This window comes from Sinocyclocheilus anshuiensis, unplaced genomic scaffold, assembly GCF_001515605.1.
Source record: "Sinocyclocheilus anshuiensis isolate Anshui unplaced genomic scaffold, SAMN03320099.WGS_v1.1 scaffold376, whole genome shotgun sequence".
NCBI classification, from domain to species: domain Eukaryota; kingdom Metazoa; phylum Chordata; class Actinopteri; order Cypriniformes; family Cyprinidae; genus Sinocyclocheilus; species Sinocyclocheilus anshuiensis.
In genome coordinates, this window is record NW_015558600.1 from 195722 (window position 1) to 208259 (window position 12538).

General features: G+C 37.2%; 3 protein-coding genes across 3 annotated transcripts in view; 1 reads left to right on the top strand and 2 right to left on the bottom strand.

The window, feature by feature from the left end:
* The window catches only part of LOC107680132 (sorting nexin-1-like), a 22570-nt gene extending 16701 nt beyond the window's left edge, over window positions 1-5869 (bottom strand). The window contains exons 1-2 of the mRNA XM_016475902.1: window positions 5768-5869; window positions 3473-4127 (exon numbers count right to left, since the gene is read on the bottom strand). Of these exons, the coding sequence (XP_016331388.1) occupies window positions 3473-4127; window positions 5768-5869 (757 nt within the window). The remainder of the gene's footprint in view (window positions 1-3472; window positions 4128-5767) is intronic.
* A 385-nt stretch (window positions 5870-6254) lies between these two features.
* Window positions 6255-11137, top strand: LOC107680133 (synaptic vesicle glycoprotein 2B-like). The gene is made up of 13 exons (XM_016475903.1): window positions 6255-6341; window positions 6627-6678; window positions 6797-6958; window positions 7385-7547; window positions 7675-7796; window positions 8271-8434; window positions 8649-8729; window positions 8849-8944; window positions 9059-9147; window positions 9448-9575; window positions 9743-9838; window positions 9975-10134; window positions 10734-11137. The coding sequence occupies exons 1-13, from the start codon at window positions 6273-6275 to the stop codon at window positions 10915-10917; spliced, it is 1566 nt and encodes a 521-aa protein (XP_016331389.1). The 5' UTR covers window positions 6255-6272; the 3' UTR covers window positions 10918-11137.
* Window positions 11138-12110: 973 nt separating this feature from the next.
* The window catches only part of LOC107680111 (cytoplasmic polyadenylation element-binding protein 1-like), an 11117-nt gene continuing 10689 nt past the window's right edge, over window positions 12111-12538 (bottom strand). Inside the window, exon 10 of the mRNA XM_016475884.1 lies at window positions 12111-12268. Coding sequence (XP_016331370.1) covers window positions 12111-12268 — 158 coding nt within the window. The remainder of the gene's footprint in view (window positions 12269-12538) is intronic.

Below are 12538 nucleotides of genomic sequence, written 5' to 3' on the forward strand. Positions count from 1 at the left end.
AATATATATATATATATATATATATATATATATATACAGTATATATATATAAACAGCATTCCTCTACTGTCTTGTGAACACAATGCATTCTGGAACTGCCTTCTCCACTAAGACTACATACATCCTAATATAAGGAATGCATATGATGCCTTAAAATGCTGCCTAGGCAGCTCACCAGGTTTTAGAACAGAGCTATTATGTGCACAAGCGGATATGACTGATCCAGGCAGCAGACACACAGGTACGTCATGACTTCTATTTGCTGTAATACTCTGTTCCTTTGTTTTTCACTGGCTCTCCTAATAGAGTTTCTCCCTATTTTCCCTAAATGAGGTCATGAGCAGGAACCTGCTCTACAAGTCACAAGATGCAGCTGGCAAGATTATTCCACAGTGGCATAAACCAACAGACAATTAGACACATTTGTTTCTCTGTCATGGAGGAGACTGTACATTGCTTCTATTGTTTTAATACTGAGCTTGTGATATTTTCTATTCCCTTAGCCTAACTCTGAAAGTAAATGTTTTGCACTTTTAGATTTTCAGTTCAAGTCAAATTAAATTTTAATGCATATTTTTACTCTGACTGTGAATGCAAAATATTGTCTTGGACTTCCTCTAAAACAACGTTCCTTTTCCGCGGTTTTCAGGGGAGCTGCAAAGGGTGCTATCAGTTAAGTTAAAATGTCAAATCTCATTTTCCACCCACCATGTTGCCATCGAAATGTCCAAAAATTAAGATTTGTTTTCAGTAAACACTTTTTTTCCCATATACCATCACACACATTTTCAAATGTGAGATATGTAAACAAGTTCATCTATGCAAACAAGTGAGAGAATTCTTAAGAAATTGAATTTTTTCAATAAAGCTATTGCATGTAAAAATGCAGTGAAGTTTTTGTCTTCATTGCTATATATGTATTTTTTAAATGTATCAATATATAGCCACACATGGGTACATTAATATATTGCAGTATTGAAAAAAATAAGCACTAGGCCTATAGTTTTCCATATATGGAAATGTATCATTTAATATATGGCATTATATTTTCCAGTATATTCCCATATATATTTTTGTTTCATAAGCGTTTAGAGAGTGGGGCATATTTGTATGGCAAACCGCAATTCACAATTAATTTAAATGACTATTTTGTACATTTATTAAACTGTTTTCTTTCTGGTACTCCTGGCTCATCCTCACAGTGCAGCTGATTTCAGGTTTTGTTATTCTTGTGGTACATTTTGTCTCCACAGTGTAGGCAAAACATGACCCTCACACACACACAGGAACAAGGAACTTCATATTCTGTTAACAAGCAACTACAAAGTTATCTGTGGTCAGCACCCGCACTAACAGACAGAGAGAACAACAAATCCTAAATGAAGCACTTCCTCATTTTCCTGTGGGGCGCACTACTACACACATGATCAAAAAGACCAGTCCTACAAAGCCAAGTAACATCACTTCCTGCCAGGCCACGCCTGTCTGTGCTTCGGGCCGGTTTGCACGGATGTCGAGTGAGTGTGTCTGTGCGGAAGACGTGGGAGAGTGTGAGTCTAGTACGTGCTTGTGAAGAATGGCGGACGGAACTCAACCACGTTCATATAATGCAATGCCCATATATGTGCAAGTGTTTGCGAAACAGGAAGGTAGAGATGTCTTGAATGGGAAGGGCCTATAATAAAGAAATCATGAGGTAATGTAGGCCAAACGTGTAATTTCTCACTTTGACAGTGTTATTGTAATTTTATTTATATAATATTGTAGTATCAATTTGTTTTCATATTTTCAGTTTTTACTTTAATTTGTTTCTTATTTAGTAATTTTCTGTGCTGTTGTTATTTTTATTGTTTTTTAATATCTATATATATATATATATATATATATATTTTTTTTTTTTATATTCTAATTTTTATTTCAGTTTTTAGTACTTCAGTCATTTTTATTAAACTTAAGCCAGGTAGTTACTAAAGCAAGATCTCTAATTTCTAGTTTTTTAAAGTTTAAGTTTTTCATTTAATAATTACTTTTTTTATTATTTCAGCTTTATTTCAATCAACAACAACAACTATTAGTTAACAATAAAAACACACTGCTTCAAATGTTTGTTTTGAACATTCAACTGTGCCTCACGAGGTACTAAAACATGAATCAAGAAACCAAATTCCCCTGTGAAGGCCTAATTGTTGTCTGGAAACATAAACCAAGCAGTTAAATGGATATGTGATGTTCAAATGTTTGAGAAGGCATCTCACTAGGTTTCGAAACACAAATCGAACTTTCAAATGCAAAATGTTCAAGCGCACGTATGATGCCCAAAAATGTCATGAACCGCTTGATTCATATGGATTAGTTTTACGATCTCTTACGATCTCACTTTTTAAAGCATCAAAGTGGTAGTTTAGTAGACTGTCAATAGAGGGATGGAAATCTCCATTAACCTTTAAATGCATACCTCGGGTCTTTAGCGACCCGGGACATCATTCTCTACCCTCTCCCTCCTTCATTTTTTTAAGTTAGACATCAACTTTCTTAGTATTCCTCAATCTATTAATTATAAACAATATAACAAGAAAAAAATGGTAAAATATAAAAGAATGCCTGTTTTCTGATTAATTTTTTGTAAAAAGTGTATAGGGTCGCTAGAGACCCAAGGTAAGTAAATGTGTAAGTATTTTTTTCCTGCGCAACTATATTTACATATCTGATGACTCAATATGTGCAATGCATCTTTTTTCCTCAAGGTGGCACTGTTTGATACACAATGATGACGTGACGTTTCACTCATAATTACGGACAAACGAATATCATCAGCAAAAATTGAAGTGGTTTGAATGGCTTTACTGCAGAGCAATTACTATACGCAATGAAATATAAATGTCACTGTCATTTGATGCTGGATGTGGTGAATAAGCTGCCAGTGATCAAAATATTGAATATGAAGTCATTGAAAATGATATTTTTGAGAATATGGTTGAGATCGTGAATGTGAGGCAGATGCTGAATGTACTGTGCAAGAATGTACTGTCGCTGACGATGACAGCGATGGTAAAATCATCTCAAATTGAACCCTTTTAAGTTTCAAAAGGTAACGAAATATGCTTCATTTTATTCTTCTGTAATTGTTCTTAAAATATCAAGTGAGTTTTTTGCTATTGCAGCAGGTAGAGATCCATCTGTGCTGGATATATAGGTCCGGGTCGCTAAAGACTCGAATATGTAATAATGGTTGGTGAAACATTCATGCATTTAAGGGTTAAAAATATCTTCATTTGTGTTGAACGGAAGTATTACAGGTTTGGAATGACGTGAGGGTGAGTAAATCGACAATTTTCATTTTCCCATTAAACATTTAGAAGTCACGGTACATATGCTGCTCAAAAATGCTAACTAGGTAGGACACTCACTAGGTTTGAATCAATTTGTGTTATGATGCCCAAAAATGCTCTCCAAGTAGATGGTTTGAATGTACCTGAGAAGAGATCCTGCTCCTCAGAGTGAACCCCGTTGGTCCTGGAGCTGCTGCTGCCGGAGGAGGGTTTGGGGGCAGGTGCCGTCAAGGCTTCCTCAGCGAACAGATCCGTGGGGTCGTCTTTAACCTGTGGCTTGACCTTCACGTCTGATTTCACCTCTGTGAAAACATCAACAGGTGGTCCCGAGGGCTGAGGCTTCTTCGTCACAACTTTTGGCGGCTCCTTAAACAGATCCTCCTCATCATCGTCGTCACCGAACATCTCCGCACTCGCTGCTTTCTTGACGGAAGAGCTTTTGCTGCTGCTCTTCGGAGGGTCTTCAAAAACATCCTGATGTCGGGCTGCGTTTCTGTGCACTGGTGGTTCACCGAGGACATCAGACTTTGGCGCTTCTACAGGCTCGTTCAAGAGATCTGGCATGGGATTCTGGACCTCAGGTGAACTCATTACTTCGCTATCATCGTCCAGCGGGTCGCTGAACAGGTCGACGGCCTCATCGCTACTAGGAGAAGGGATCTTGGCGTCTACTTTCTTCTGGGGTTCAGAGTTAATGTTGCTAAGAGGATCGCTGAAGATGTCTTCTGGTGGCTCGTTGAAGATGTCTTTAGGAGGTCTGGTTGAGTCCGGTGACGGAGAATCCATCTCAGAAATTGACTAGGAACAGCACAGAAATGATATAAGCTTTTTTAATGCTTTAATGCTATTTAAAGCTTTCATTATTCATTGTGACAATAATTAGACACACCCTGTTTAAACTGTAAAATATTTATCATGTTAATGCAGATATTTGTTATTTCATGTTTCTTTGCATTGGAAATTAAGAGATTTTTCCAACCAAATTCTCATTATTATAACAGTAATTACATAGTATTTAAATTGTAAATATTAATATTGTTAGTATTTGTTATTTTTATGTAAGATATGTGCATTTGTACAATTGGCGATTTAAAATAAAATAAATAAAGCAAGCAAGCAAGCCTATTTCAGTACTTTTTTGCATTGAAAATCAAGCACAGTTTCCAACCAAAGTCTCATTACTGTAACAGAATTATATATTATTTAAACTGTAAAATATTTACCATGTTAGTGTTTGTAATTTGTATGCATTTCAGCATTTTTACAACTGGTGATTTGAAGTATATCAATATAATTGATTTCCAAAAGGGTGATTTTCATTACTGAACAAACGTCACATTATTTATTTTTTTTAAATGTAAAAAAATAAATAGACCGATAAATAAAATTGTCCCTGACAATGCTCCTAAAACTGGCTACTTTTTAAAATTATGTTAAATAATAATTCATATTTCCATTTTTGATTTTAGGGTTAAATATTTATTATATGCTATATATTAGACCTGCACATTTCTCGTGAGATTCACATAGTAAGTCATTTTGCAGTCGCTTTCATCCAAAGCCATCTGGATTAACCCAGGGTAAGTGCCTTGCTTAATGGCACAACGGGTAGAGCTCATGCTGGGTTCAAACCTGCAACCTTCAAGATACACCAATCCACCCTACCATGACTCACGTACAGCAACTGTAAATTCCTTCCCACACAGCAAAACCTTACCAAAATAAAAGCTTGCCAAGGGAAAAAAAAAGGCATTTAGACGTTCCCTCACATCTGAGACTCACATGATCACACCATCAGTACTTTGACCTGAAAAGACTGGAATTATTACACTAAGTAAATATTGACTGCTGGACACCAGCTCATTCATCAGAGACGGACCTGCCTTCTAATACACATATTTTAGTTTTGCTCTGCATGCATGCATGCATGCATTAATATTTTATATGTATAAAATATCTTAACTACAGTGCGTTGGGTGGTTTTGCATAAACAAGTTCACGTATTGTCACACTTCCCATATTAAACATAACACGTTTATTTTACACACTCTCTCTAACAGTGTGACTTCAGTCAGTTTGGAAAACTGGGTCACATTCCTTGTGATATTATTTAACGTTACCCAACTACAAGTGTCCTCCAAGAACTTCAGTATGTCACATGCAGGCCTAAACCCAGATCTATTTAATCCTGCGGAAGGACCAAATATGAGGTGATGCTGAAAAAAGACATCTTTATTAAATCGTTACGCAGATATGATCACAGAAAACTCGTATAAACCAGCAGAGCTGAAGATCTGCGGCTGAAGAAGAAGAATGGGCAGACCTGAGGGTGTCAGAGAAGTGAAAGTGATCGGCCTTCTTCTCTTACTGTCTTGTCTGTATGAAGTTTACAGCTAATTACCTTTGTGATTGCGTTTAGTTTTGTGACTTAACGTTACCGTGCCGGTGAACGCATCCGCTTCCTCGTCGCTGTCCTCCAGCAGCTCGGGCTCCTCTGAGTCCGGGAAAGGCGGAGGACTGCGCTCCGAGCTGGCCGCCATCTGCGAGAGATAAAAATGACAGAGCGCCATTAAACTTAAACGGGGAGAGAGAGAGCGTGGTAAACAGCGACGCCTGGTGGTCAACAGGGGCGTGGTTTGCGCTGTTGTGTCACGCTCACAAGACCACTCCCAAGTAATGCAATATAAAATATTATTCATACACTGATAATTGTTTTTAATAAAACCAGCTTGGGTTCAGTCGTTATGGATCCCTATATCTTTAAATGGAAAAAATCTGATTAAAAAACTATCATTAAATTTGAGGAAGTGCGCGTGAAAGGGGCGGGCCTTGGTGACGTTGACATAAACCACGCCCACCAACTCTTCTGTTTACAAAACTTGAATGTTTTGACCAGCGATTATGTAGTTTAAACTCATAAATAGTTTCATCTGAAATATTATTATGCCTCGACGGGCTCATGAAGACACAGAACCCCTGCTTTCATCCACTCATATCGACGAAGACGGTAAAATGCCTTATTATCATGTGAAAATGTGTTTAATATTACTCGATCTCGTGCGGTCTGTTATTGATTTTGATGGAGTGTTGTAACTTAGATGAGTACCAGATATATTTTCACCAGATATATAGACTATTAAATCTGGATCCAGCACGAGAACATGTTATGTACGAAGGTTTGTTTGGACACAAACAAGTACTGTAGTAGTACGTGGTACATCGATAGTCTTACTTAGAAATAGATCGAAAGATATGTGTGTGTTTGTGTGTGTATAATGATCCTATATATATATATACCAGGCATCCAGCAGAAAGAAACTTTCATATGAGGAGGCTGTTGAGAAAGCAGGTTAAATCAACTTTATTTGACCTTTATGTATTTAATGTGGTGAATAATTTGTCTTAAATGTAGTTTCTTATGTCCAGATGCAGTGGTCAGCGATCCTCATGTTTCTGTCTGTCTGCAGGGTTCGGGCTCTTCCACTGGCTGCTGTTGGTGGTCTGCGGCTGGGCGAACGCTAGCGATGCGGTGGAGATCCTGTGTGTTTCGTTCCTCTTGCCCACGGCACGCTGTGACCTCCTGCTGACCTCGGCCGACATGGGGCTCCTCACCTCCAGCATATTCCTTGGTTATTATCTGTGCTGCTTTCTTTTTTTTATTTGATTTTCTAACCAAATATCTGATCATGTTGCATTTTTAAAACTGAAAATTAGGCATTTGTGGTTCATTCATGGTGAGAAAATGGTTAAAGGCAAGACATGTTAATTTTGCAGTCTTAAACTGCAGGTCAAAGGAGGAATATCAAACATTTTTATCAAATAAATAAAGCAGGTCAAAAATGCAGTTTGTTCCCTATTTGGTTGAACTTTGTATTTTATTTGCCTTATCACGTGTCTGAAAACTGCAGAGTCATGCTCATAGTTTTTCAAAATTTTTTTTTTTACAAGAAATACATAACTGACCCAGTGATTAAAACTGCTGACATAACCATGTGATTTGACTGTCATGCTGCTCATTAAGATAGAACGTGTCAAATGGCCGTTTCCTTTGACAGGGATGATGGTGGGCGGTTATGTTTGGGGGTATCTGGCTGATCGCAGAGGAAGGCGGAGCATTCTGGTCATTTCTCTGGCAGTGAATGGCATATTTGGGGCGGTGGCCAGTTTGGCTCCAAGTTTCTGGCTCTTTTTGCTCCTGCGGTTCTTCAGTGGAGTCGGGTAATGACATGCCAAAAGAATTTTTACATCCACAGAGACATTCTGAAGGTTTACATAGAAATTATACAGACAGAATCTCGACACATTTGACTGGAATCACATGAATGCATCTGTGTCGCACTCTCAGGGTCGGCGGCTCCATTCCTGTCATCTTCTCCTATTTTTCTGAGTTTCAGCCACGTTTGAGGAGGGGGGCTATGATCAGCGCTCTAGCCACCTTCTGGATGGCTGGAAATATTTTAGCAGCAGGTAAAACCATCATCCTCTGAGCTAAGAGAGGAGTGTCTCTAAAATACTGTCTAGAAGGTTGTATAATTGTTTTTGTTCCGGTTTTGTTTTAATATTGAAACATGAGCAGTAAAGAACACAACCTGAAGATCTAGAGATATACTCAAAGATAAATAATAAAAAAAGATAAGAATACATAACCAATAATATATATATGAATAAAAATATAAAATATATTTAAATAAACATGCAAAAAATGCATAAGACAAAAGTAAATAACCAAAAATGTATCCATTAATAAATAAAAATATATTTAAATAAATAACAATACATGAGGCAAAATATAAAAAAGATAAAAATATATAATGTGCCACTATTTAGAAAAAAGGGTCTAAATAATAAGCTAATAAGTAGGCTGTACTCATTTATTGTCATTAGTGCAAAACATTGATGCATGAATATTGATTTTAATACATATTTTGTGTTTTTTTCCAGGTGTGGCGTGGTTGGTGATTCCCAGAACATCTTTGAGTGCTCATTGGGGCTGGTTGGATTTTCAGAGTTGGCGTCTTTTTGTGGTCCTCTGCTCCGTCCCCAGTCTGTCATCAGCACTTATTTTCAGACTGTTCATGCCAGAGAGCCCCAAGTTCCTCATGGAGGTGTGTACTGTAAGATACTTTACTTTTTATTTTACACTGATACAAAAGTTAAATTAATAGGCTGTGAATTCTAGAACTCCATGTGTCTGAACAAGTCAGTTCTAGAATTTAGTAGAACTGCAAATATGGCATGTACTGTATTAAGGTCCATTACAGGCTGCATGTTTGTCAGGTTTGGTGGCACATTATTTCACTATGTGTTTCTCTTCCACAGGCCGGACATGAGACAGAGGCTTTGTCTGTGTTCCAGAAGATGTTCAAACTGAACAACAGATGTGCCACAAAACCATTTCCCGTCAGTACCGCCTCAGTGATGTTTGCTTTCAATTCTAGGCTAAACCTTCCCACTTCTCATAAAGGAAACTATATTATTTTGGTTTGTCAGTTGATAAAACTGACAGTTTCTCTTAACAGGTACCAGGTCTTGTGATCAGATCCAAAGATGATGAAGTAAAAAACAGACCCACTAGCGGCTCAAGATGTCAGCAGTTCAGCCACCAACTCAAACAGGTTCAGAGCACTTTTGATGCATTATTGAGATTTTCTTTTCTGCTTTCTTAGAAGCTATTAATGCTAACATGAAGTCATACTGAGCTCTTTATGGCCTTGCTGGTTCTTCTACAGGCTCTGGACCCCATGAAACAGCTGTTTGTTGGACCGTTGGCTTCTAGAAGTGTAATTCTGCTGATTATATTTTTCTGCATTTCATTTGGGTACTAAACTTAAATTATTAAATGGTAAAGGCAAAATATTCTACCAATTTAAGGTGTCGAGGTTTTTACACCAAAGTCAGTCATAATTTAGTTGAATCTTAGAATTAAACAAGCTGTTTTTCTTTGCTGCTACATCATAACGTCGATATGTAAATGAGCTCTGTTCTGATTGGCTAAACACGACACGTTGTTTTTGCTACTGTACCTTTAAGATTTAAATCTGTTATAATTAGTTAACTTAATTTAAATGATGCAGATTATGAGTAAGTATGATTCAATGTTGTAATCCTCTCTGTGCAGGTATTATGGATTATGGATGTGGTTTCCAGAGCTTTTTAAGAGAACCGAGGATGGAGGGTCTCCATGCGCCAACGTGTCTCGAGTCCAAAACTCAGAGAATGAAAGCTGCTATCCAGTCAAAACTGCAGGTTAATGCTACTAAAACTGGACAGAATGAGACTAATCAATATTTTTCTCATCGGCAAAAGCACAAAAATATTAAATTTGTTAGTTATATTTTATTTTGTTGTCATGATATTCAAGTATTATTTCTCATGGCTTTGTGTCGTTTGCATGTGTTCATGTGTTTTTATAGTGTACATGGAGGGTTTTGTAACAGCTGCTTCAAACTTGCCGGGAAACATCTTCACTATCCTGCTCATGGACAGAATTGGTGGGAAAATCCTGCTTTGTTAGTACAACAGGTTTTGTCTTCCAATGTTTGAATGGCAGCTCAAAATATTTTATTACTACATTAAACAAAATATTAAAGAAATAATGAAGCGCTATAATGATGCATTATTATAATGTGGATTTTTCTCTGGTAGCCGTGAGTTTGCTGGTGTCCAGCATGAGCGTGTTCATCATCTATGTGGTGAAGACCAAAGCTCAGAGTCTGATCATGTCCTGCGTGTTCAGCGGTGTTTCTGTCATCTCCTGGAACGCTCTAGACGTGGTGGGAACTGAACTTTACCCCACACAATTACGGTAAACCCCAATATTCATTTGTAATTAAGCTATATTGGTACTGATTTCACATGCAGAGAGGTCAGTCAATCAAAACAGACATCATTTACACTACTGGTCAAAAGGAATAATTAAGATTTTTTTAATGTTTCTACAGTAGTAGAACATTTTTTTAAAGTCTCTACAGTAAACTCAAAACTACAGTAAAGACAGTAATATTATGAAATATTATATATATATATATATATATATATATATATGCTCAATTATTAGCAATTATTATTAGTATGCAATTATTAATAATGGCTCTTATCATCAGTGTTGAAACCATTTTTTGCTGCTTAATAATTTTGGAAATCATTATAGGATTCTTTGATGAATAGAATGATTTCTAAAGGATCATGTGACACTAAAAACTGGAGTAATGATGCTGAAAATTCAGTTTGCACCACAGGAATAAATGACATTTTACAATATATTCAAATAGAAAACAGTCATTTTCAATTGTAATAATGTCATAATTTTACTGTATTTTTTATCAAATAAATGCAGCCTTGGTGAGCAGAAGAATTCTGAGAATTGAAAGAATGAATGTATTAATTCCAGTTTCTATTCTTTAGCTCGTCAGCTCTGGGGGTTTTCACTGGAGTGGGTCGTGTGGCAGCCATCATGGGAAATGTAGTGTTTGGGCAGCTGGTGGACTCAAACTGTGCCATACCTCTGCTGATGGTGTCTGCACTCCTGCTGGCAGGAGGACTGGCGGCTCTACGCCTGCCTCAGACTAAACAGACTGAACTCACATGATGCACACACACTCAATTGACATCATCTGGCAATCCTGTCATTCTGGGACCAAACTCTAAACCAAAAAATACATAACAAAAATTATAGCATTATTGTGTACTGAATTATAGTCATATAATTTCTTGTTTATACCAAGGAAAAAAAAATTTGGGTGGTATTTGATTTTTATTTGATGATATGAATGTTTTTTTTTTTTTATGAAAATAGTTTATAAATGAAATCAGAGGATATTCAATTAACTGAAATATTTCTCTTTTGAGATATTTTTTTCTAACACTTTCTTGTTTGAACCTTGAAATAAAACCGAGCATCAAATGTTTCAGTGCTTCAACAACTTTATTTTGTCCAATCTGAACATTTGTAAATAACCATGGCAATACTTGCAGAGCAATGAGGTAGAGACTTTGAAATTCTAAAAAGCGGCTGCAAAAGGCAACGAGGAAGAGATTATACTCTTTGGCACAGCTTCAGCAAGAAACCAGAGCGGCTAACTAAGGTTAGGAGGCTTTAACACAAAACACCAAACTCAACGTGAGAATTCCACCTCTATCTGCTCAAACAAACAATTTTAAAACCACTGGCAAAGATTTCCCTAGTGCTACGTTAAAAAAAAGTGCTATGATTTGATAAAAACTATATACAGCACAGAACCATCCAGAGTTGCTAACATGTATCCGATCTGATGGATGATTGATGGCAGGGTGGTTGCTAAGCAACAGCATCAGCCAGCTGTGATGTCACTTCCTAGAACATTTCACAAGCCAAGATGCTCATCAACCATTTAATAGAGCGTTAAAAAGGGAAAATAAAAAAGGCCCTACAGGAAAAGACGCTTGAGGCAGGCAAACTTAAAAAATCTGTTTCATATGCTATGACCTAAACCAGCAGTAGAAAAGCAGGTAAAACCACCTTAAAAATCAATAAAATAAACCAAAATAATGGTATTAAAACACTGGTAACAAAAGAGAAGCCGAAGGCACCGACTGGCTTTTGCCTGCATCAGAGAGTCAAGCCTGCGAGATAAACTAATAATCTGTGCATGCAAAATAAAACACAACTCTTTAAAATCAGATCTCCATGGCGATGGCTGTCTGGTTAGCTGTGCAAACAGGTCACCATCAACGAACGCTTTAGTGTGCATAGAGCCTTAATGAACGAGAACGAGAGCAGTGCAATACAACGCAGTGACTTCCTCAAGTGAGTCGCTCTTGACTCACACTAACATCCTTCCCCAAAACAGTGAACTCAGTCCGGACTCTTCCCCACGCCGGCAGCGGTGGGTTTATTTGGGGTTCAGGCCCTTCTGGTTGCGCATGAGAGGTTGATGGCTGCTCAACACATCCAGAGAATGCTGCCAATGCCAGCATGACCGACAGTAGTATTTAAAACAGGCCTGAAGAGTTGAAAAAATTAAATTGCTATGAATCACGTGTATAGGTGGTGTATAATTTGTATGAATGTCACACGATCATCATTTTCAACAGTACTGGAAAAGGAGTTTGACACATTATACTTAAGATATTAAAACACACTTTAAACTTATTTAACAAATTTGTGTTGATCAATAATAATCTATCTTAGATTAAAAATTTCAAAAAAAATTCAACTGTGTGCGTGTGTG